At 44.1% G+C, this 22,270-nt stretch overlaps 1 protein-coding gene across 1 annotated transcript in view; it reads right to left on the bottom strand.

Annotated features, from left to right (window-relative positions):
- Positions 1–22,036, bottom strand: part of PRKCH (protein kinase C eta) — a 206,065-nt gene extending 184,029 nt beyond the window's left edge. The window contains exon 1 of the mRNA XM_069733683.1: positions 21,365–22,036. Coding sequence (XP_069589784.1) covers positions 21,365–21,724 — 360 coding nt within the window. The 5' untranslated portion in view covers positions 21,725–22,036. The remainder of the gene's footprint in view (positions 1–21,364) is intronic.
- Between the last annotated feature and the right edge of the window lie 234 nt (positions 22,037–22,270).

The raw sequence follows: 22,270 nt of genomic DNA, 5'->3' as shown, positions 1-22,270 counted from the left end.
ATCCTTATATGAGGTACATGCTTCACATGGAGTACTTCCAGAATGGCCTCTAATACCCTGATGTAAAACACTCATCGACGGTTTTCTATCCTGCATATTAAATCATAATACAATCTAAACATATATCAAGCTGTCTGAAGAATCCAGCTCGCTGTTATTGACCAGACTTCAGTAGATGACAAGAAACTGCATTAGACTTTGCTTGATATATTGAAACGTATGAGTGATGTTGGCCATGTGGTCAACATCAACAACATTTAAGGGAGGTCCCATAAAGAATCACTCAGCGGGTTAACTTGAAACTCGAGGGCCCCAATACACTATCTCCAACAGGTACCCCCAACTATTACTTTTCATAGTATTGGTCTTCTCATAGAAGCAAAAGGGGCCTATTTAGGTCCCCCTAGGCTACAGGTGCCGGGTGTAACTGCAATCCATATAGTTTGACCCCATAGGTACATTATGAAAACTTGAAAGACTTCAAAAAGCTTGTTGTGTTCTAATGGTTATGACCGCAACTCAATACGACTAAGACCACTGACAGTGTTCAAAATGCATCAGGGGAACCTTACACCTATGTTTGTTCTGGATTTTATTAAGGAGAATCAAGCTCAAAACATTTTATTCTTATCCAAGATCGGGAAATACTTCCATTTTCTGCTGTTCATTTACCAATCCGATCGTTAAGATATCCACACACATTAGATGAAATCTAATTGCGGTGGGACCGGCCTACCATCTGATGTGTCTGAAGGCCTCTTGAATCTCCCGCAACGGATAATGTCATGAGAAAAAAAATCGGGCCATCAGAACTTCAATTCTATTTGTTTTCACAGGAGATGAGTTGCTGCCAGAAGTGTCTTTTTCCTCTACCATCATTGAAAGCACAAGAACATTCAGCGAGCTGAACCCTAATATATATATGGGGCAGTCGGGAGATATTGCGGTATGTCAAACGAATATTCGTCCAACAGCTATCATGTGTATGGGAAATCTTAAGGCCCCCCTTACACATTAAACTAATATAAGCCAAACACTGATATCAATGGGTTCAGCAGGTGGTCTCATGTTTATGGGGGAGATGTCGATCACGCATGTCCGATTTCAAACTACCAATCACTTTGGCCTCCCATAGAGTGAGTAGAATGAGTGCTCCTTGGCTGTCAGCCAATCAATCGACGTAAGCATTGTTCGGCCGACAGCCACCTAATGTGTATGGCCAGTTTTACACTAAAGGTACCGTTACACTTAACGATTTACCAACGATCACGACAAGCGATACGTCCTGGCTGTGATCGTTGGTAAGTCGTTGTGTGGTCGCTGGAGAGCTGTCACACAGACAGCTCTCCAGCGACCAACGATGCCGAAGTCCCCGCGTAACCAGGGTAAACATCGGGTTACTAAGCGCAGGGCCGCACTTAGTAACCCGATGTTTACCCTGGTTACCATTGTAAAAGTAAAAAAAAAAACACTACATACTTACATTCCTGTTGCGTCCCCCGGCGTCAGCTTCCCTGGACTGTGTAAGCGCTGGCCGGAAAGCAGAGCGGTGATGTCACCGCTGTGCTCTGCATTACGGCCGGCCGGCGCTGACACTGGGGGACGCAGGGAAGCTGACGCTGAGGGACGTGACAGGAATGTAAGTATGTAGTGTTTTTTTTTTTTTTTTTTTACTTTTACAATGCTAACCAGGGTAAATATCGGGTTACAAAGCGCGGCCCTGTGCTTAGTAACCCGATGTTTACCATGGAAGGCAATCGCTGAATCGGCGTCACACACGCCGATTCAGCGATGTCAGCGGATGATCCAGCGACGAAATAAAGTCCTGATCATTCCCCAGCGACCAACAATCTCCCAGCAGGGGCCTGATCGTTGGTCACTGTCACAAAAAGCAACGATATCGTTAACGATATCGTTATGTGTGACGGTACCTTAACACTAGGGTTGAGCGAAACGGATCGTTCATTTTCAAAAAAAAAAAAAAAAATCCCATTGGCTTTGCATTAGGGTTCGTGTTTCGGTCGATCCTCGACTTTTCGCCATAATCGGCCGATTTCACTCGACTCGACTTTTGAGATAGTCGGGTTTCGCGAAACCCAGCTCGACCCTAAAAAAGTCAAGGTCGCTCAACCCTACTTAACACTACTCCCATATTGCAAAAGGAGGGAAATAGTAGTCTGAAAATGTGGGTGATATCTGACTATCCGTCATTGTGGAAGTGGCTGAAGACCAGCAGCTATTCTACTGCAGAAAAGTTATTCAGCTATGACGACAGATCTTGTATACCAGTCACATCAAAGTCAGTTTTATGAATACGTTTGCAGACAACCTCATAATTACTGATCCATTCTGTGCAAAACAATTAGGTCCCAAGAGAATAGTGTATGCAAATTTTGGAAGGAGGAAGTGTCCAACACGGTTGTGACTTACTGAGACTTTCCCTCAGGGAATGGAGATATAAAAAGTTGCATGTTGATAATACGACTTGTCACTTGCCATAAATATATGTAGATTTTTTTTTTTTACCCGGTTCTCCTGAACCCAGGGTGGTTTTTCTTTTGTTACTGCTCCTCTGCGTTCCAGAGATATGCCTTGCATATAAACTAGTCGTTTTTAGCCAAGTGGCCGTGATCCTCAACAAGGCGACCACAGAGAAGAGTTGTGGATCATGCCTGGTTGGCTAAAAGACTAGATTTATATACAGGGAAGAGGAGGTCATATCTCAGGAACGTAATGGTGCAAGAACAAAAAACCATTGCCGAATTAAGGAGAACAGCTGCATTTACACCAGGTAAGACCATAGTTATGGAAGTGACAGCTCTTCAAGTAGGTAAAAATATTGCCAATCCAATAGAGACTCACCATGAAATCCAGTGAATAGGCAAAAGTTCAATGAGGGTTTCTGTCCAACTACAAATTTTACTAAGATGTGCAAGACTTGTGAAGTGGAGCCAAAAGTTACAGGTAAGTGACTGTCACTAGAGACGGCAGTAGTGTAAAATCAAAATTTTCCAAGCGCCAGACTATTATACCCTTTTATTGGGAGGGCACCGTGTTAAGGACCCAAGAGGAGACTGAAAACAAAGCCAACGGTGAACTCAAGACTCAAATCCTCTTTAGGACTCCATAGTACAATTCTACAAATGGGGCAGGTCTGTTATTGACAGTTCTATCCAAGCATGGGAGAGGGTTAGAAATCGTAGTTTGGGTACCATCCTTCCTGATCACATTGCAGTCAACTTCCTCTCTATTCTCAGTGCCTGGGCTTCGTTACAACCAGTTGGTGCGATTCTAGCTTTAGGGAAATACATTTAAACAGCAAAACCACAAGGTTTAAAAGGGGAGATCCAGGACTATTTCTTTTACTATGGTCCTAAAAAATAAAAAAGCAGGTAGTTGCTAACTACCTGCCTGTTCTTCCTGGCGCCGGCACAGAACTGTCGTTGACAGCTCCTGCTGGCGATTAAGCTGCTCCACATCAATAGAGCAGTTTTCCCTCTTCTGAGCTACTCTGTTGACAGGGTGTGAGTGCCGGCGTCATGTTGATTGACAGTTGGCTCCCTGCAGTTAGGCAGTGGGGAGCTGGATGTCAATCAGCACGACGTTTGCATTCTCGCCCCGTCAACATAGCACAAGATAAGCTGCTGCTCTGTCAAAGTGACATCGGCGGAAGCCAGCAACCTCTTTGTGCCATCAGCGATAGCCACCGGGCATATCTGGCAGGTAGGTAGCAACTACCTGCCTGTTGGATCATATGTCCGTATTAAAAAATAAATAGTGCCGGATAACCATTTAGTGTAGTAACATTTACGGTTACACAGAGGCTCAAGTACAAATCTCATATAATTGTCTAAAGGTCACTTCCGTCTGTCTGTCTTTCTGTCACAGATATTCATTGGTCGCGGCCTCTGTCAGTCATGGAAATCCAAGTCGCTGATTGGTCGTGGCAAAAGAGCCACGACCAATCAGCGACGGGCACTGTCTGGAAGATAATGGCCGCTCCTTCCTCCCTGCAGTCTGTGCCCGGCGTCCGCATACTGCCCTCCGGTCACCGCTCACATAGGGTTAATGCCGGCGGTAACGGACCGCTTTATGCCGCGGGTAACTCACTCCGCTACCGCCGCTATTAACCCTGTGTGACCAAGTTTTTACTATTGATGCTGCCTATGCAGCGTCAATAGTAAAAAGATCTAATGTTAAAAATAATTTTAAAAATAAAAAAAATCATCATATACTCACCCTCCGGCACCTTTCCCGCTCTTCGCGACATTCCGGTGCTAAGGATGGTATGCGACAAGGACCTTCCATGACGTCACGGTTATGTGACTGTGACGTCATCACAGGCCCTGCACGCCTGCGCGAGATGGACCTGCCATGACGTCACAGTCATGTGACCGTTACGTCATGGCAGGCGCGAAGAAGCTGCGGTACCATGGAACAGGCAGGGACAGCGTCAGGAGCAGGTGAGTATTTCATATTCACCTGTCCGCGTTCCATCCGCCGGGCGCCGCTCAATCTTCCCATCCTCTTGCAGTGACTGTGCAGGTCAGAGTCAGTCAGTGCGGAGAGACGGGACGCTGAGGAGCAGCGACAAGATGCGAGGATGTGATTTTTTTTTCTCTATTGCAGCAGCAGCATTACATGTGGCACAATGCTGTATGGAGCGTCTATGGGGCCGTAACTGCATGGAGCATTATATGGGGCATCTATGGGGCAATAACTGCATGGAGCATTATATGGGGCATCTATGGGGCAATAACTGCATGGAGCATTATATGGGGCATCTATGGGGCCATAACTGCATGGAGAATTATACCACGCGACTGGGCAATATACTATGTGACTGGGCAATATACTATGTGACTGGGCAATATACTACGTGGACATGCATATTCTAGAATACCCGATGTGTTAGAATCGGGCCACCATCTAATTATATATATATATATATATATATATATATATATATATATATATATATATATATATATATATATATATATATATATATATATATATATATATACACACACATATACGTGTATATATATGTGTATATATGTGTAGAAAGAGAACTATGATGCCATGGACTATAGCCTCCACAATGGATCTGCCCCCATCCACCTCCCCTATGCCATGGACTTTAGCCCCCACAATGGATCTGCCCCCATCCACCTCCCCTATGCCATGGACTATAGCCCCCACCCTGGATCTGCCCCCATCCACCTCCCCTATGCCATGGACTATAGCCCCCACAATGGATCTGCCCCCATCCACCTCCCCTATGCCATGGACGACAGCCCCCATAATGGATCTGCCCCCATCCACCTTCCCTACAGCTCCTACCCAACATCCCCACAGTCCCTATCCCTATTGCCTTTATACACTTGCTTTGGCAAAACTGATGTGTATTTGGTCCTGCCAATAAAGCTTCTTTGAATCTTGAATCATTATATATATATATATATATATATATATATATATATATATATATATATATATATATACACACACACATACATACATGCATCATATATACACTATATTACACATATGCATTAACATCCAATACATGGCACTCATATTTGTAGAGGCCTATATGGCAACTTTTTCTACCTCTGGTTTCATAAAGAAGCATAAAGAGTTTTTTTTATCTGACAGAACACACGTGAAAAAAATCTCGCTTGAGATTTGGTGCTGTACAGACACACAACATGGCGGAATATGGAGTTACTAATAATAGTCTACAGTTGTGGCCAAAAGTATTGACACCCCTGCAATTCTGTCAGATAATACTCAGTTTCTTCCTGAAAATGATTGCAATCACAAATTCTTTGTTATTATTATCTTCATTTAATTTGTCTTAAATGAAAAAAAAAAAAACACAAAAAGAATTGTCCTAAAAACAAATTGGATATAATTCCACACCAAACATAAAAAAAGAGGGGGGGGGGGACAAAAGTATTGGCACCGTTCGAAAAATCATGTGATGCTTCTCTAATTAGTGTAATTAACAGCACCTGTAACTTACCTGTGGCACCTAACAGGTGTTGGCAATAACTACATCACACTTGCAGCCAGTTGACATGGATTAAAGTTGACTCAACCTCTGTCCTGTGTCCTTGTGTGTACTACATTGAGCATGGAGAATCTATCAGAAAATGACCTATTGTTTGAATCTGGTTTTAGTGTTAATTGTATTTTTTTTGGGGGGAGGGCACTTATTTTTTCCCCATATCACAGTAATTCCTAAAAATAAATATTAGAAACCTTTAATTTTCACTCCAACCACTGAGACTTTTTTTTAAACTCCTACTTCCTGTTGTTTCAAGAAATATCACATGTACATTAGTCATAATGACCAGACACGGACCCTATCTATTGTATTGAAGCATCTAATGAGTGTGTGCAAATATCATTGAGGAGGGAACAAGGAGAGCTGTGACATCGCCTACTGTGATTAGTGGATCCTGCGTTATCAGCTGTGTATAAAGCTATTCCCCGTCACTAATCCTGCCTCTGATGATAATGATACTGCTGAAAACTGCTCCTAACAAAACAAAGTATGAGTCCAAAATGGCACCAATGGCCAGGTGAAAATTACAAGGTTACTAGTTTAGTTTTTTTTAATAAAGATTGTAATATAAAATACAAAAAAAATGCCAAAAGTGTTTTAAAAATACGACCAAAACCGGATTTAAACAATAAATCCTTTAAAAGAACAAATATGTGAGTTCCATACAAAAGCAGGACCCGATTATCAGCAGTTACCCAGCAAGATGTCGCAATCTCGGCACAAAGTAGGTATTTCGGTCTCTAAAGCTAATTTTTTTTCCTTCAATTTTACATGAATCATTTTAAATATTTCATGCACAAACCTCAGACTTTTTTCAAAGTTTATATAATCTTCCATTTTGGACCCACATCTGATTGCTGTGCCAGGCATGAGAGCAGCATCAGAGAGCTTCTTTCACTTTTAAGGACCCATTTGTGCATTTCATCGACAGCACATTGTTTTCAATCATAAGGGTTTATTCACACAGAGAATTTTTTTTCTTGGAAAAATGCAATGTAAATCTGCAGCAGAAATATGAGGCTGACTATTGAATTTCTGTTGCAAATTTGCAGTATGAAATGCCAAGTCATCCATTGTGGTTTCTGAATCTTGGATCTCCTATTATAACATTAGGTGTCATTTTTGGGCATCTTCATGCAGATTGTGTCCTAAGATAAACATCATAACCCACAAAAAAACACCTACTGTGAACGTACCACAACATGTAATGTCTCATTTCTACTGTAAAGGTACCACAACATGTAATGCCTCATTTCTACTGTAAAGGTACCACATGTAATGTCTCATTTCTACTGTAAAGGTACCACGACACGTAATGCCTCATTTCTACTGTAAAGGTACCACAACATGTAATGCCTCATTTCTACTGTAAAGGTACCACAACATGTAATGCCTCATTTCTACTGTAAAGGTACCACGACACGTAATGCCTCATTTCTACTGTAAAGGTACCACGACACGTAATGCCTCATTTCTACTGTAAAGGTACCACAACATGTAATGCCTCATTTCACCTATGGACATTGACAGCCGGGTTTCCATAAAATACAGCTAACTAGAGTTGAGCAAAAGGATTTGGATTGCCCTGGTTCAGTGGCCATGTCAGTAGACCGTGGCTGGCGGACTGCTATCTCCCTGCATCCCAGGCATCTCTTCTGATAAGTCGGTCTGGCACAATGTCATGCATACAACTTGCCACAACGAGAACATTATGCTAGGCCTACTAATCAGAAGGAGTGACAGCATGTAAAAGGATGATGGCACAGCTCTGGTCTGGCAGCCATGGACTAACGTCTTAGGCCTGTGTTTCTGTTTCCTAACCACTCTGGTCTTCAGTATAAGAATATCCTGTGATCTGTTTAGGCTGTATGCTGTTACTATGTCACCGCATAATGCAAGTGAGCAGGGTCCTCACTAATAGAAAGATATCCCAGACTGAGTAAAGAAAACCACAAAATACTAGACTGTTAGAAAATATGCAGAATACTTTCTAAAAAGATCTGGGGTCTCTTTCTATTTAAGCACACTTTCCCTTCTGTAGGTAATTTGCCCTCTGCTCTGCCCTTCGGTTCTGTAGGAGGAACATGAAGCGCTTGACGGCCTTTCAGGCTGCATAGGTCAGAGTTGCCACACAGTAGTCTGTAGTTAGGGCAATCTCAGCTCATACAGAACCACTAGGGACTGCGTGGTCAGGATGTCTAGTTTGTACATTTAGCGGCAGGGTCAGTTGCAGGTTTTTTTAGTTTGTTACCCACTTTCCCAAGTGAGTTGCTACACTATCACATAAGGCATAATTTTTTAACAAAGTTGCTATCTGACTCCAACGTCAACATTGTTTCAGTGGTATGGCACCTCAGTCGTTACTCATTACTTGAAAGGGTTAAACGGCAATTTCAGATATCCATCATTGTACAGGTAACTGCGGGGGCAGGGCTTTGGTAATACAGGGAAGTGGCACCTTTTCATCTACTTGTTCCTACTCACCATACGCTGGTGGGAGATGCAACAGACACTGGTGGGAGATGCAACAGACACTGGTGGGAGATGCAACAGACACTGGTGGGAGATGCAACAGACACTGGTGGGATAAGCAAAAGACACTGGTGTGGGATATGCAAAAGACACTGGTGGGATATGCAATAGACACTCCATTAGGCTACTTTCACACTAGCGTTAACTGCAATCCGTCACAATGCGTCGTTTTGCAGAAAAAACGCATCCTGCAAAAGTGCTTGCAGGATGCGTTTTTTCCCCATAGACTTGTATTGACGACGCATTGCGACGGATTGCCACACGTCGCATCCGTTGTGCGACGGATGCGTCGTGCTTTGGCGGACCGTCGAGAGCAAAAAACGGTACATGTAACGTTTTTTGCTCCTGACGGACCGCTTTGACGGACCGCTTTTTCCAACCGCGCATGCGCGGCCAGAACTCCGCCCCCACCTCCCCGCACCTCACAATGGGGCAGCGGATGCGCCGAAGAAATGCATCCGCTGCCTCCGTTGTGCAGTGCGTTAAACGTTAGCGTCGGAATCTCTGCCCGACACATTGCGACGGGGAGATTCCGACGCTAGTGTGAAAGTAGCCTTATTGTAATAGACAAAAAAAATCTTGTTTACATTTCTAATTCAGCTCTGCTGGATCGAGATTAGGGAATTTCTGTTGAATCCTCTTCTTGCTTGGAGTTCCTTTTAATGCATTTATTCTCTTCTACTTATCAATAAATTTGTATTTTGTTAATCATAAATACTGATAAGAGAAAACCCACTGTCACCATCTATTAATTTGTAGGCAATGAAAAATAGGAAATGTGTCATTATGTAATCAATATCATGACCACTGGCATATTTAGTAACATAATAGGCAGGAGTGAACATAAAAAAAAAGTGCAGTGAAGAATAACAACAAACATATCACAACAAAGTAACTCTACAAAAGAGGTAAAGTAGCACCGGGAGCTTGGTCGGCGTCCAGGGACACGAGAAAACAGGACGTAATAAGTGAAAGCTACTCTCAGGCTGAAAACAGCGCTCAGGCATCTGGATCAACCGGTTGGGTCTTTTCGAGACTGTTTCATCTCAGTGAAAAAAAATATCACATGTGTCAGAGAGGAATAAGCAGACATCTGCCAGGTGCCGAATATTGTGCACACCCAAGAGGAAAGGGCACAGGATGGGCATGGCGAACAATAATGAAAAAAACATGAAAGGAAGGTAATGCAAAAAGGAGAAAAAATAATGGAGGAATATTGGTGTTTTTGACTCGATGAGGATTAGAGCTTAAGGCTGCATTCACAAGAAGCAGTTACACTGTGGCTTTTAAACAGCAGCAGATGTGAGCCGCTGATGACTGTTAGGTCTCATGCACACTACCGTAAGAATTGGACGAGTGCTATCCATCGTTTTGAGAGCGACCAGCGTGCCATCCGAGAGCGACCAGCGTGCCATCCGAGAGCGACCAGCGTGCCATCCGAGAGCGACCAGCGTGCCATCCGAGAGCGACCAGCGTGCCATCCGAGAGCGACCAGCGTGCCATCCGAGAGCGACCAGCGTGCCATCCGAGAGCGACCAGCGTGCCATCCGAGAGCGACCAGCGTGCCATCCGAGAGCGACCGGCGTGCCATCCGAGAGCGACCGGCGTGCAATCCGAGAGCGACCGGCGTGCAATCCGAGAGCGACCGGCGTGCAATCCGAGAGCGACCGGCGTGCAATCCGAGAGCGACCGGCGTGCAATCCGAGAGCGACCAGCGTGCAATCCGAGAGCGACCAGAGAGCGACCAGAGTGTGATCAGAGTGCTTACCGTTTTAAGAAGTTTCAAGGACATGTTGCAGTATAGCCGCAGCCCAGACAATATATCAAATGATGCTGCAGATGTAGAAGCAAATTTGCAATGTAAAAGGGCGAAATGGACGGCTCTCCAGCTCCTTCTTTGCAATGATATCTGTGGCATTTCTGATATAGGCAGCAGAGATGCTTCAGGAGAACCTGCCCTTACACAGTAATCATGGGCTGTATATGCCTTATAACGTTCATCTTGATGAGCCGCAGGAGGGTCGGACTGGCCCACTGGAAAAACGGAGGATTCTCCGGTGGGCCCAGGCAGTGACACCTGCTGGCATACAGTGGCGGCAGCTGCCTAGGGACCCCGCTGATCCAGGGGCCCAAAGCCAGTGGCGTATCGCTAATAATGGCACACCATGCAGCTGCTATGGGGCCCATGAGTCAGAGTCCCGACGCCAGCAGAGCAGCAGCGGGAGACAGAAGCCTGTCCCTGCTGCTAAAGAGAAATGAATATTCACTCTTCCCCACACCCCCATGGGCATGGAGAGGGGTGAATATTCATTTCACTGTAATAGCTGGCAGTGTTAGCCGCAGGCTGCGGCTGACATACCGCATGTAAAGCCAATGCGGCTGCACTGGAGGTGGAGGGGGGCCCTGCAGGCAGCTAACACTGAGAGCAATCAGGCCTGTCTATCCGGCTGTGGGGGGCCCCTGGCCAGATTGCCCTCATGTACAGCTGACAGGGAGCGATGCCTGTAGCTCCGCTGCCTACAGGAGAAAATGGTAGTGGAGCTGCAGGTATCGGTCCTGCTTCCTGTCTGATACAGCAGTGCAGCTGGATGACATCATTCAGCGCACGGCCGTGGCGGAGAGGAAGCTGCCGGTGATGAAGATGCTGCTGGGAACGGACAGAGAGGTGAGTGGTGCTGAGTGTGTGTGTTTGTGTGTTGGAAAAGGCAATGATATGGGTGATGAAGGACGATGGGGGTGGTGGGGGAGGAGGCAATGATGGAGATGGTGGAAACTGCAATGATGGGGTGGTGGGGGAGAAAATGACAGAGGTAGTGGAAAAGGCAATGATGGGCGTGGTGAGGGAGAAGGCAGTGATGGAGGAGATGGAGAGGGCAATGATGGGAGTGGTGGGGGAGAAAGCAATGATGGTGGTGAGGCAGGAGGCAATGATGGAGGTGGTGGAATGGGCAATGATGTGGGTAGTGGGGGAGAAAATCATAGAGGTTGTGGAAAGGGCAATGATGGGGTGGTGGGGGAGAAAGCAATGATAGATGTGGTGGAAAGGGCAATGATGGTGGTAACGGTGAAGAAGGCAATGATGGAGGTGGTGATGAGGACAATGATGGGGTGGAGGGGGAGAACAATCATGGAGGTGGTGGAGACGGTTATGAGGGGGGCTACATTATATTCTATGAGGGGGCTATATTATATTCTATGAGGGGGGCTGCATTATATACTGTGAGGGGGCTACCCCAACCCCTGGTACATAATTAAGTGTATTACATGTACTACCTTATATTATACCCTGATATTAGTGTGTTTTACCGCACAAATCGGTGGTCTTGTATTTATTTCTATGCAGCTATATAGTGGGCCCCAAGAATGATTTTCTCTGGTGGGCACAAGGTGCTCCAGTCCGATGCTGGGCAGACGCATTGTCCCATACAAATATTTCCCTTCCATCTCACTCCTGCAGCATGTAGGTCACACGCAAGAAGATGCAAAGAAATGTCTTTACTGTTTACTTCCTTACTAGTGATGAGCGAATATACTCGTTACTCGAGATTTCTCGAGTATGCTCGGGGGTCCTCCAAGTATTTTTTAGTGCTCGGAGTTTTAGTTTTTCTTGCCGCAGCTGAATGATTTACATCTGATAGCCAGCTTGATTACATGTGGGGATTCCCTAGCAACCAGGCAACCCCCACATGTACTTATGCTGGCTAGCAGCTGTAAATCATTCAGCTGCAGAAATAAAAACTAAATCTCCGAGCACTAAAAAATACTCGGAGGACCCCCGAGCGTGTTCGAGAAATCTTGAGTAACGAGTATATTCGCTCATCACTATTCCTTATACCTAGACTTTAGAGGAAATCTAAATGGATTCCTGTCACAACGCCGATGAATATTGCAGATGTCATAAATCATGTGATGCAGATCTGCTATGGAACTGATGGAGACATTCTGACTCCAAACTTCTGAAATAGGTTATGGATTCCCTGCACTAAGCAGTGCATGGATCTCATTAATGGGGTATTCCCAAAGTCTTAAGTCATGCCCTACACACAGGGTAGGAAATCTCATACTAATCCCTGTGAGTCCAAGCGCTGGGAACCCTTGCAGGGGCGTACACAGAAGTCATGGGACCCTGCCGCCAGCTTGAACGAGTCATTTAATTATTATTTTTCCCCCCATAAATTAATAGTACTTGTGAAAATAAGAAACTTTGTGATATATCTCATTAGTGAAATCAGCTTCTTCTCCTACAGGACTGGTCATTCATTCTCAAAAATATCAATTCATGGCTAAAATCTGTCTTTAATGAATACAGAATTTCCAACATCTGATAGGAGATGGCTGTTGGTGCTCATAACGTTTTATGGTAACGGTCATTTTAGGAGAACTTGCAATAGAACACCTGTCTCTTTCTCTAGCTTCTCCTTCCAGCCTCCATAGAATTCTAAAAGCACCAACAGTCATCTAAGTAATGAGAAAATCTGCTTTTACCAAATACTGATTTAACACAGTGTTTTTGCACATGAGAACATGGCCTTAAAGGCTTAAAGGGGATGTCCGGGCTTGGGGTTCATGTCTGCAGTAACTATGAGACAGCAGACTTGAATCCTTACAATGTGCACTGTCATGATTCTCCAGTAATGGTAGCGGGCGGGCACATGACAGTAAATATTTGATTTGCAAACATGCAGTCCCATGCCGACTAGACGTGTGCGAACTAGCTCAATACAAGTGAATTGAGCAAGGCTGGACACGTCTAGTCGGAATAGCACAGAGAGTATGCAAATCGTATAATTGCAGTCATATGACCGTCCACTCCTGGCGCCGGCACTGGAGAATCCCGCAAGCACGCACTGTGAGGATTCAAAAGTCTGCAGTCACAGAGTGGCTGCAGACATGAACCCCAAGCCTGGACATCCCCTTTAATCTGCTATACCAACGATTAGGGGAAATTATTTTGATGGCATGCTCTAACCATCAATAAGATATAAGGCCTCATTCACACATCAGTATTTTATGTCAGTATTTCATCAGTGTTTGTATACCAAAACCAGGAGTGGAACTTACAGGGGAAAACTAGAACATTGAAAGTTTAACACCTGTTCTGTGTTTTGGAGACCCTCTTGGTTTTGGCATCCAAACACTGATGTGTGAATGAGGTTTAATACTTTTTGTGACTCAATCCATAAGAAAAAGACCTTAGTGGCAAGGGATTATCTCCAAAGTCAGGATGTGTTCACATTGCATCTTTTGCTGGCATTTTTGCACAGAAAATATGCTTAAAAAAAAAAAAAAATTATATATATATATATATATATATATATATATATATATATATATATATATATATATATATTGAACATATTCATTTCTATGTAAAAATGAATTTACTTTGCTTTTGAGCATCCTTTCAAGACCTTCAGACTTTTAAAAAAACGTCAAGCAGTTAAAAGTATTGACCTGACCTAAAAGTGGTATTCCCATCTCCAAGATCCTATCCCAATATGAAGTAGGCGTAATAATATTAGCAAATACCTCCAATTAAAAATGAAGTATAGTTCTTCTGATTAGCTATGCCGCTTACCGAATGTACAGGCCATTGCAGTAACTTTGGTATCCATGGTTGCCACTAACAAATAACTGTCACTATAAGGCTGCCGTCACACTAGCAGTATTTGGTCAGTATTTTACATCAGTATTTGTAAGCCAAAACCAGGAGTGGGTGATAAATGCAGCAGTTGTGCATATGTTTCTATTATACTTTTCCTCTAATTGTTCCACTCCTGGTTTTGGCTACAAATACTGATGTAAAATACTCACCAAATACTGCTAATGTGACGGCAGCCTAAGAGTTGTCGTAATCAGTGATACCTAAGCTACTGCAATGCCCTGCACATGGGGTAAGTGACATAGCTAATCAGAAGAACTATACTACACTTCTAATTGGGGGTATCTGCTAGTACTACCATTATTACACCTACTAAATTTTGGGATAGGGTCTTGGAGATGGGAATACCATTTAATTTAGGCATTTTACAAAAGGAATACAAGTTAATGGGAAAGCTTAAAAAAATGACAAAGGTGACGGGCATTATTTTGTGCATATTATAAGCATTTGTAGCATTTATGGATTAAAAAAAGAGTCTGGAAAATGCTAGTAAAAAATAAAAATACGCCACATAAAACATTTTCCAATATATTCCCTCATTTTCACAATGAAACCATCAGAACTTCCAGCCATGTGAGTGAGGATTTGCTATTTTACGATGTTCGCCTAAGACCATATCATCTTCCATGGGTGGAGGAATAGTCTGTAAAAATCAAATAAAAATAGTAGACATAACGCAGTGTCTAATACGGACAGAAACAATCGGCGGCAGTAAATACTGCTCCCTTATTACCGGCTCATAATACGATAATTGACAATATATATATACAATCCATTATTCAGTTTACATGTTTGGTCATGAATGGAGGGAAATAGCCGAGGAGGTAAGAAGAAGAATAGATTTTCCAGCTTTGACGTCATGTAATGGTCTAATGTACCTTGTTGTCTGTCAACTGACGTTCTGAGAAATGTATCAGGGTTAGAATGTATCCGAGACTGACTGTAGGAAGTTTTTATCTCCTTCATATTTTTACGCCCCTGGTATAACGTACTGTACTTCTTTACATTACATTTTATAAGGCGTTTGACTTTATTTTATGAAGGTCTATTACATAATATAAAGTGATAACATCCATGAGTTATTGGTAATGGGTAACTGAAGACTAGTAGTGAGCGAATGTCGTCAGATAAGGTGTTATCTAAGCATGCTCCAGTGCTAACCGAGTGACTTCGGTGTGTTCGAAAAATATGTTTGAGTCCCCATGCTGCATGTCTCGTGGATGTTCTAGAGCAGGGGTCCCCAACTCCAGTCCTCAAGGCCTACCAACAGGTCATGTTTTCAGGATTTCCTTTGCATTGCACAGGTGATGCAATTATTACCTGGGCAAGACTAAGGAAATCCTGAAAACATGACATGTTGGTGGGCCTTGAGGACTGGAGTTGGGGACCCCTGTTCTAGAGCCACAACACATGCAGGGATTGTCTGTTAGGCAAGCCTCTCATGTGTTGTGGCTGTTGAACAGTCTGTGAAATATATATCTATAAATGTATAATGTACAGATAATATAAAAAATATATATAAGTATATAAATATACAAGATGGGACCCGAGGATACAAGATGGGACCCAAGGATACAAGATGGGACCCAAGGGTGCAAGATGGGACCCAGGGATGCAAGACAGGACCCGAGGAGGCAAGACGGGACCCGAGGAGGCAAGACGGGACCCGAGGAGACAAGGTGCGACCGGAGGACACAAGGTGCGACAGGAGGATGCAAGGTGCGACAGGAGGATACAAGGTGCGACAGGAGGATACAAGATGAGACCCAGGGATGCAAGATGGGATCCAAAATAGGTAAAAGCAACTTCATGATCATAAGTGATCAGATGATCCATGCGGCTTTTATACAATTCAATGACCCCTCACCAAAAGATCAAGTGTATATGGGTTTCTCTGAAAAACATCTGGAAAAAACTGCTTGAAATACTCTTCGTATTAATTTCTAAAGCAAAACCATTTTGCTGGTCAAGTTTCCAGTCTTTTTAGCATTTTTCTAATGCTCGGAGGGAAAAATGCTCGGAGGTAGAAAATAAAGTGCATGTTTCTTCTCTGAAGTTGCTCCTGATGGAAAAATCGCATCAATCAATCCAAGCAAGGTAAAATAAAGAAGCTGCAAAAAATACTATTCAAAACTGATTCAGGAAATGAAAAATTTCTAAAAAAAAAATAATCCCCGAAAAAGGACCGTTACCTGAATTAGTTTCCATTATGAAACTTGTGGTTTTTGACTACCGCAATAAAACTCTGAGCACAAAGCCTAAGAGCGTGTTCACACAGGTTTTTATTGCTTTATTTGGAGGAGTTTAGCATTCTGAGAAGGATTTGGAGAGTTTCCATTCAGTAAACTTCATGGGCACATAGCCACTAAGCAGAAACTCTCAAAATTTGTGGAGTTTTAGTTCACTTCCTGCTTCAAAAACTCAGTAAAAAGACTATGTGTGAACACATTCTAAGGCTGTGTGCATGCAAACGTTTTTTGTTTTTTTAAAGAGTTTTTAGAGAAGGAACTGGTTATGTGTGCAGCAGAAAAAAAAAAGAACCTCTCCAAAACCTCCTCAAAAATGCAAAATTCCTCAAAAACTTGCAGGTCGTTCTAAAAACAGGGCAAAATAGCCAATAACCGGAAACTCGCCAAATCTCAAAACTACTTGAAAAACTTTGGCTTTCAGCTCTGATTTTACTCCAGAAGCTCTGCAAAAAGATTGTGTGTGCACATACCCTAAACATTCATGGCCCTTTCTAAATTATTAATTAGAGAGAAAACGCTCATGCGGACTCCTGTCTCGATCATCACACATGAAAATGAACCTGGACCAGCGACGATCCTCATTCTACGCTTTTACAGGCAGTTTATCTGCTTGTGCATAAGGACGGGGCAAAAAAGGAAGCAGAGATCTTACTTGGATTTTTTTTTTTTTAGAAATCTCATATCCGCAGACTAAAATGACCCAAGGGTCAAAGCAAAAAGTGAAATATGCGGCTTGGGTCTTGTTCAGGCTTAAAAATGGTCCAAGTTTCATCAATGTTTTCTATCATAGCAAGTTTGGTCAGTGTCAGTTTTTCTCAGATTAATTAAAAAAAACAGATGGAAACCTATTCTATGAAACAGTATGAAAAAAACACAGATGGAAGGCATCACGGACCCATAGATTTGAAATGGGGAGTTTGAGCCAAGACGTATCATTATTGGACAAGTCTGCATGATTTGGGGCGGACTCTCAGTCCACGGACATGCGATTATAAATCGGTACGAGTTTTATCCATGAAAAACACAGATAGGACTTGTCCGATTAACTCCTGATGTCTGAATGAGGTCTGAACTGTACAATTTGCACAAAGATTTCCACTGCAGTACTGAATTTAGATTATGAGATTGTCCTTTTTTTTTTTGGGGGGGGGGGGGGGGGAGGGGTTAATGAATGGATTTTCAACCATTTTTGCCCCCTCCCCCAAAAGAAACATCTGTAACAGAAAAAAGTCCTAGAAAAGCGTTTTTTTTTATTTTTCTAACTTTATCCACATGTTGCTTTTATTTCTAGGTGACAAATTGACCTTTTGGGGGGATTTTTCAGTTTGTCAATCTCGCCTATGTAAAAAAAAAAAAAAAAAAAAAAGGTGAATTTACAGACACGTTCAGGCTGCTAAAATCCACAATAAATATAGGTCAGGGAGAACAGAGGGGGAATTGTGCAGTTGTCAGGGGATACAACTCCGCTGCTTCCAATCGACAATTACACTATTGACTGACGAGTGATGAACGGCATCGGAAGTGCGATCAGCGGTCGGTTAGCAGCCTCAGGTCGTGCCGTATTTACAGTAGGGAGAGAGACGAGTCGCCGCCACATCCATCTGGCAGGGGCTTTTCACTCATTGGAGCAAAGGATTGGCAATGATCAGCAGGAGAGTCTGGTGACCCCATATACACTAGATGGTTGGACGCCTACGGGCTCGTTTAAACTAAAGATTTGCAGCGTTAAAAGACCCCCGTTTGCCAATTATCAGTCGTCTAGTAGTCCGTTTAGACAGGAAAACCTAATTCATGGTACGCACAGTAAAATCATTAATGGAACTTTCAGGTCACAGGGTGCTATTGTTCTCGGCAGCACATGTCATCTTTAGACAAGATAACGTGCTGCCAAGAACAATTATTTTTGAAGCCAAATGATCTTTTCACCCAACGAACAAGTGAGTTTTAGGCGATTGGCAGCCTGTATCAAAGACACAAACTCTCCTGCTTCCTACAACATGCAAAATGGAACGAAAATCCACCCGGCTTTACAAGGGAGAAGATAGAGCGAAATAAGACCTAATAATAGCAATTATCAATGATTGATTGTTCCCACGAAGGCTCGTTCCCGACGATCGTGCAGTGGAGATGCCCCTCAGATCTGCACATTTACCTTTACTCTTTGATTGCTCCACTATCTCACTAAGTACACAACTACCTGCAGAGACAATATAGGGATTATCTCTGCAAATATTAGCAACATTCATTCAAGTGTTGGTCTAAATGAGCGGACGGGAGGCAGTAAATCAATGTATCAAACGTAGGATAAATGGAAAATAAGAACATTATTATGTAGCGTGTTGTGTTTTACGCGAATCTTCATGTCTGTACATTACAAGGGGTGACTTTTTCAAAACTGGTGCAAAGATAAAGGGGCGAAAAAAAATGTTTTCCACTTCTGACTTTTAGACCACCAGGGATTATACATCATTTATCCTATGTGTAGGTAGTAAATGTTTATGGAACCAGTGGCCTAGCACGGGAGGGATGCAGGTGAGGGTGCAAAACTAAAAGAGAAGTGAAGTACCATCACTAGTGCTGAAAATCTGGGGCAGGGTCCATGTGCCAGACTTCGGATCAGGTGCCCCGGATCTCAAGGGGAGAACCACTTTGAACTGTATCGGTGTCAACATTGCTCTGATAAAAGTTGGATCCTATGGCAGAGCAGGGAGGCATGGCCCCCAGACTCACCTGGGGGCCCCCCAGACTCACCTGGGGGCCCCCCAGACTCACCTGGGGGCCCCCCAGACTCACCTGGGGGCCCCCCAGACTCACCTGGGGGCCCCCCAGACTCACCTGGGGGCCCCCCAGACTCACCATTCTCCTTCCTCTTGGCACCGGGATGTAGTAGGCTTTCGACTTACAAAACTACATTGTCTTAGCACAGGAGGCACAATTGCGCCTCCTCTGCCAGCCTGATTAGTACTCAGGAGAGAAAAGTATTGTGTGGATTAGGCAAGTATAACCTTAATTTTTTGGAGAAATGGCACAAAGGTGGCATTAAGGCTTTCTAAGTGGAGCAATCATTGGGCGTTGTTTGTTTTAAAAGGAAAATCGGGAACAATTTACTTTAAAAGGGTCATTCGGGGGAATGTTTGAAAACGGACATGGGGGGAATGATTTATTTTAGGCTGGGGTCACACTACCATAGAATACGGACAAGTGCTACATGAGAAAACATCACATAGTACTCGGACCAGTGTTAATCTATGGGGAAGCTCACATCACCGTTTATTTTCTCAGGCGTATTCAGCGTGCGAGTGAAATCACGGCATACTGCGATTGTACGTGTATATCACCCGAGTCTCACCAATCCAAGCCTATGTGTGCGAGAAAAAATTCGGACCCCACACAGACCATCTGTGTGACTTGCGACAAATACGCAGTTTCCTCATTTCAGCCCGTTGAGCCATTACATTCAATGGGGAAAAGCAGTGAGAAATGTAAAGCCATACTCATGTCATACGGATACATAGGTGCGAGAAAATTGCATTGCAAACGCATTACACACGGATGACAATACGGAGAACACTGGTGTGACTCTCGTCAGGGAGACTCGGATCAATTTTCCATACATTTAGTGTGACCCCAGCCTTATAGGGACACTCAGGAGGAATAATTTGTTTTAAAAGGAAACTTGTTGGGAACAATTTATTTAAAGGGAACCTGTCACCCCCAAAATCGAAGGTGAGCTAAGCCCGCCAGCAACAGAATGCTGTAGATAAGCCCCAGATGTAACCTGAAAGATGAGAAAAAGAGGTTAGGTTATACTCACCCAGGGGCGGTCCAGGTCCGGTTCTGGTCCGATGGGCGTCGCGGTCCGGTCTGGGGCCTCTCATCTTCTTACTATGATGTCCTCTTCTTGTCTTCATGCTGCGGCTCCGGCGCAGCCGTACTTTGTCTGCCCTGTTGAGGGCAGAGCAAAGTACTGCAGTGCGCAGGCGTCGGGAAAGGTCAGAGGCCCAGCGCCTGCACTGCAGTACTTTGCTCTGCCCTCAACAGGACAGACAAAGTACGCCTATGCCGTAGCAAGAAGACAAGAAGAGGACGTCATCGTAAGAAGATAGGAGGCCCCGGACTGGACCTGAGACACCCATCGGACCAGAACAGAAGCGGGACCGCCCCTGGGTGAGTATAATCTAACCTCTTTTTCTCATCTTCCAGGATACATCAGGGGCTTTTCTACAGCATTACAGAATGCTGTAGATAAGCCCCTGATGCGGGTGGGCTTAGCTCATCTTCCATGTTGGGGGTGACAGGTTCCCTTTAAAAGGGACACTCAGGGGTTATAATACATTATAAAAGGGACATTCAAGGGGGAATAATTTGTTTTAAAGTGACACTCAGACATTACTGCTGAATTAGCGGGTACAAAACTCATCCTGCCCTGGTGCTAGTAGCCCCCAGTATACCATTGTACAAAACAATCCCCATCGCTCTACGTACTAAGGAACAAGAATTTCCAATAAATCAGAAATCTGCCATTTATTCTGTATTAACCTAAGAGCGCCAGGTGGGAATAAGACATTACACAGAAAATAGTTCCTCTTGAGCATAAAAAGGAAACTTTTTAAAATCTATTTTACTGGCTTAGGAAATGTGAAAACAAACGTTGGTGAAATCTACAATCCCAGTGATAACATCCGGCAACTAGAAGAAATCCTAAAATAATGCGATTGTCAACGCAGGCGTGAAGATTATTGCACCAAAATCATCAGATTGACAGATCTTCCATGTTCCCCACCGATAACCATTATTAACCCATTCCTTACGGATAATAAAAAATAATAATATTTCCTAACTTACCCAGCCTTCAAAGAAGTCTGTGGGTCCGCAGTTTCTGAGCAGCTCCTGAAAACTGAGGGTGCAATTAGCCACAAAGTCATCGTACCCAATATGGGTGTCATGAAAGACCGCCAACTCCATCTTGCTCCCCTCGGATATGGTAACGCAGAACTCTTCATTGAAGGTGGGCTTATTAGTCCTGTGCTTGACAGTGGTCTTCCCAATGGTGCACTCGTCCACATTGATGGTGATGTAGGGATCCAGGAAAGCAGAACCTTTCTTGAACACTGAGTGCCTTAGAGACCACCTGGTTGGCTGCAGACCCACCGCTTCGCCTATCTTCAGTTTTAAATTGCCATTGAACCTCATGGTCCCAGCCATAGACTTGGTGGTGGGCACTCCTGGCACAGGTGAAGGTGACTGGCTGCAGGTTGATGTCAGGGGGCTGCAGATCTTCCCCTGTCCATGCCAGAGCCCCAGCAATGAGGCACCTGCATGCAGGTACTATGCAGCAGTATCTGCTCACAGTCTCAGACAAGCAGGCTGTGCAAGGAAAGTTTCTCTCACCCCTCCCAGGGCTGTCACTTGGATTAGGAGTAGCTGCAGTCCCCCTATAATCAGTCAATCCCCCAGCCCTGGCACTGAGGACTGGTGCAGTAAGCAGGCAGCGTACACTGAGCAGAGTCCTGCTGTGTGATCACAACCAGGAAGCCTGTGCCCAACCTGCGTGCACGGCACTGCCCCCAGCGGCCAGCTCGAAGCATGACAGGCAGCACTTGTTACAAAAGTCTCAATTAAACACACATATGCAAATTGCCTCTCCTGAGAAAAAGAGGACTTAAACTCTATAGCGCCACCTGTTGGAATTAAACGCACGCACGCACGCACGCACGCACGCACGCACGCACGCACGCACGCACGCACGCA

Source organism: Ranitomeya imitator, chromosome 1, assembly GCF_032444005.1.
Source record: "Ranitomeya imitator isolate aRanImi1 chromosome 1, aRanImi1.pri, whole genome shotgun sequence".
Classification (NCBI taxonomy): Eukaryota; Metazoa; Chordata; class Amphibia; order Anura; family Dendrobatidae; genus Ranitomeya; species Ranitomeya imitator.
Note: the sequence above shows the minus strand (reverse complement) of the source record. Positions and strands in the feature narration are given on the sequence as shown.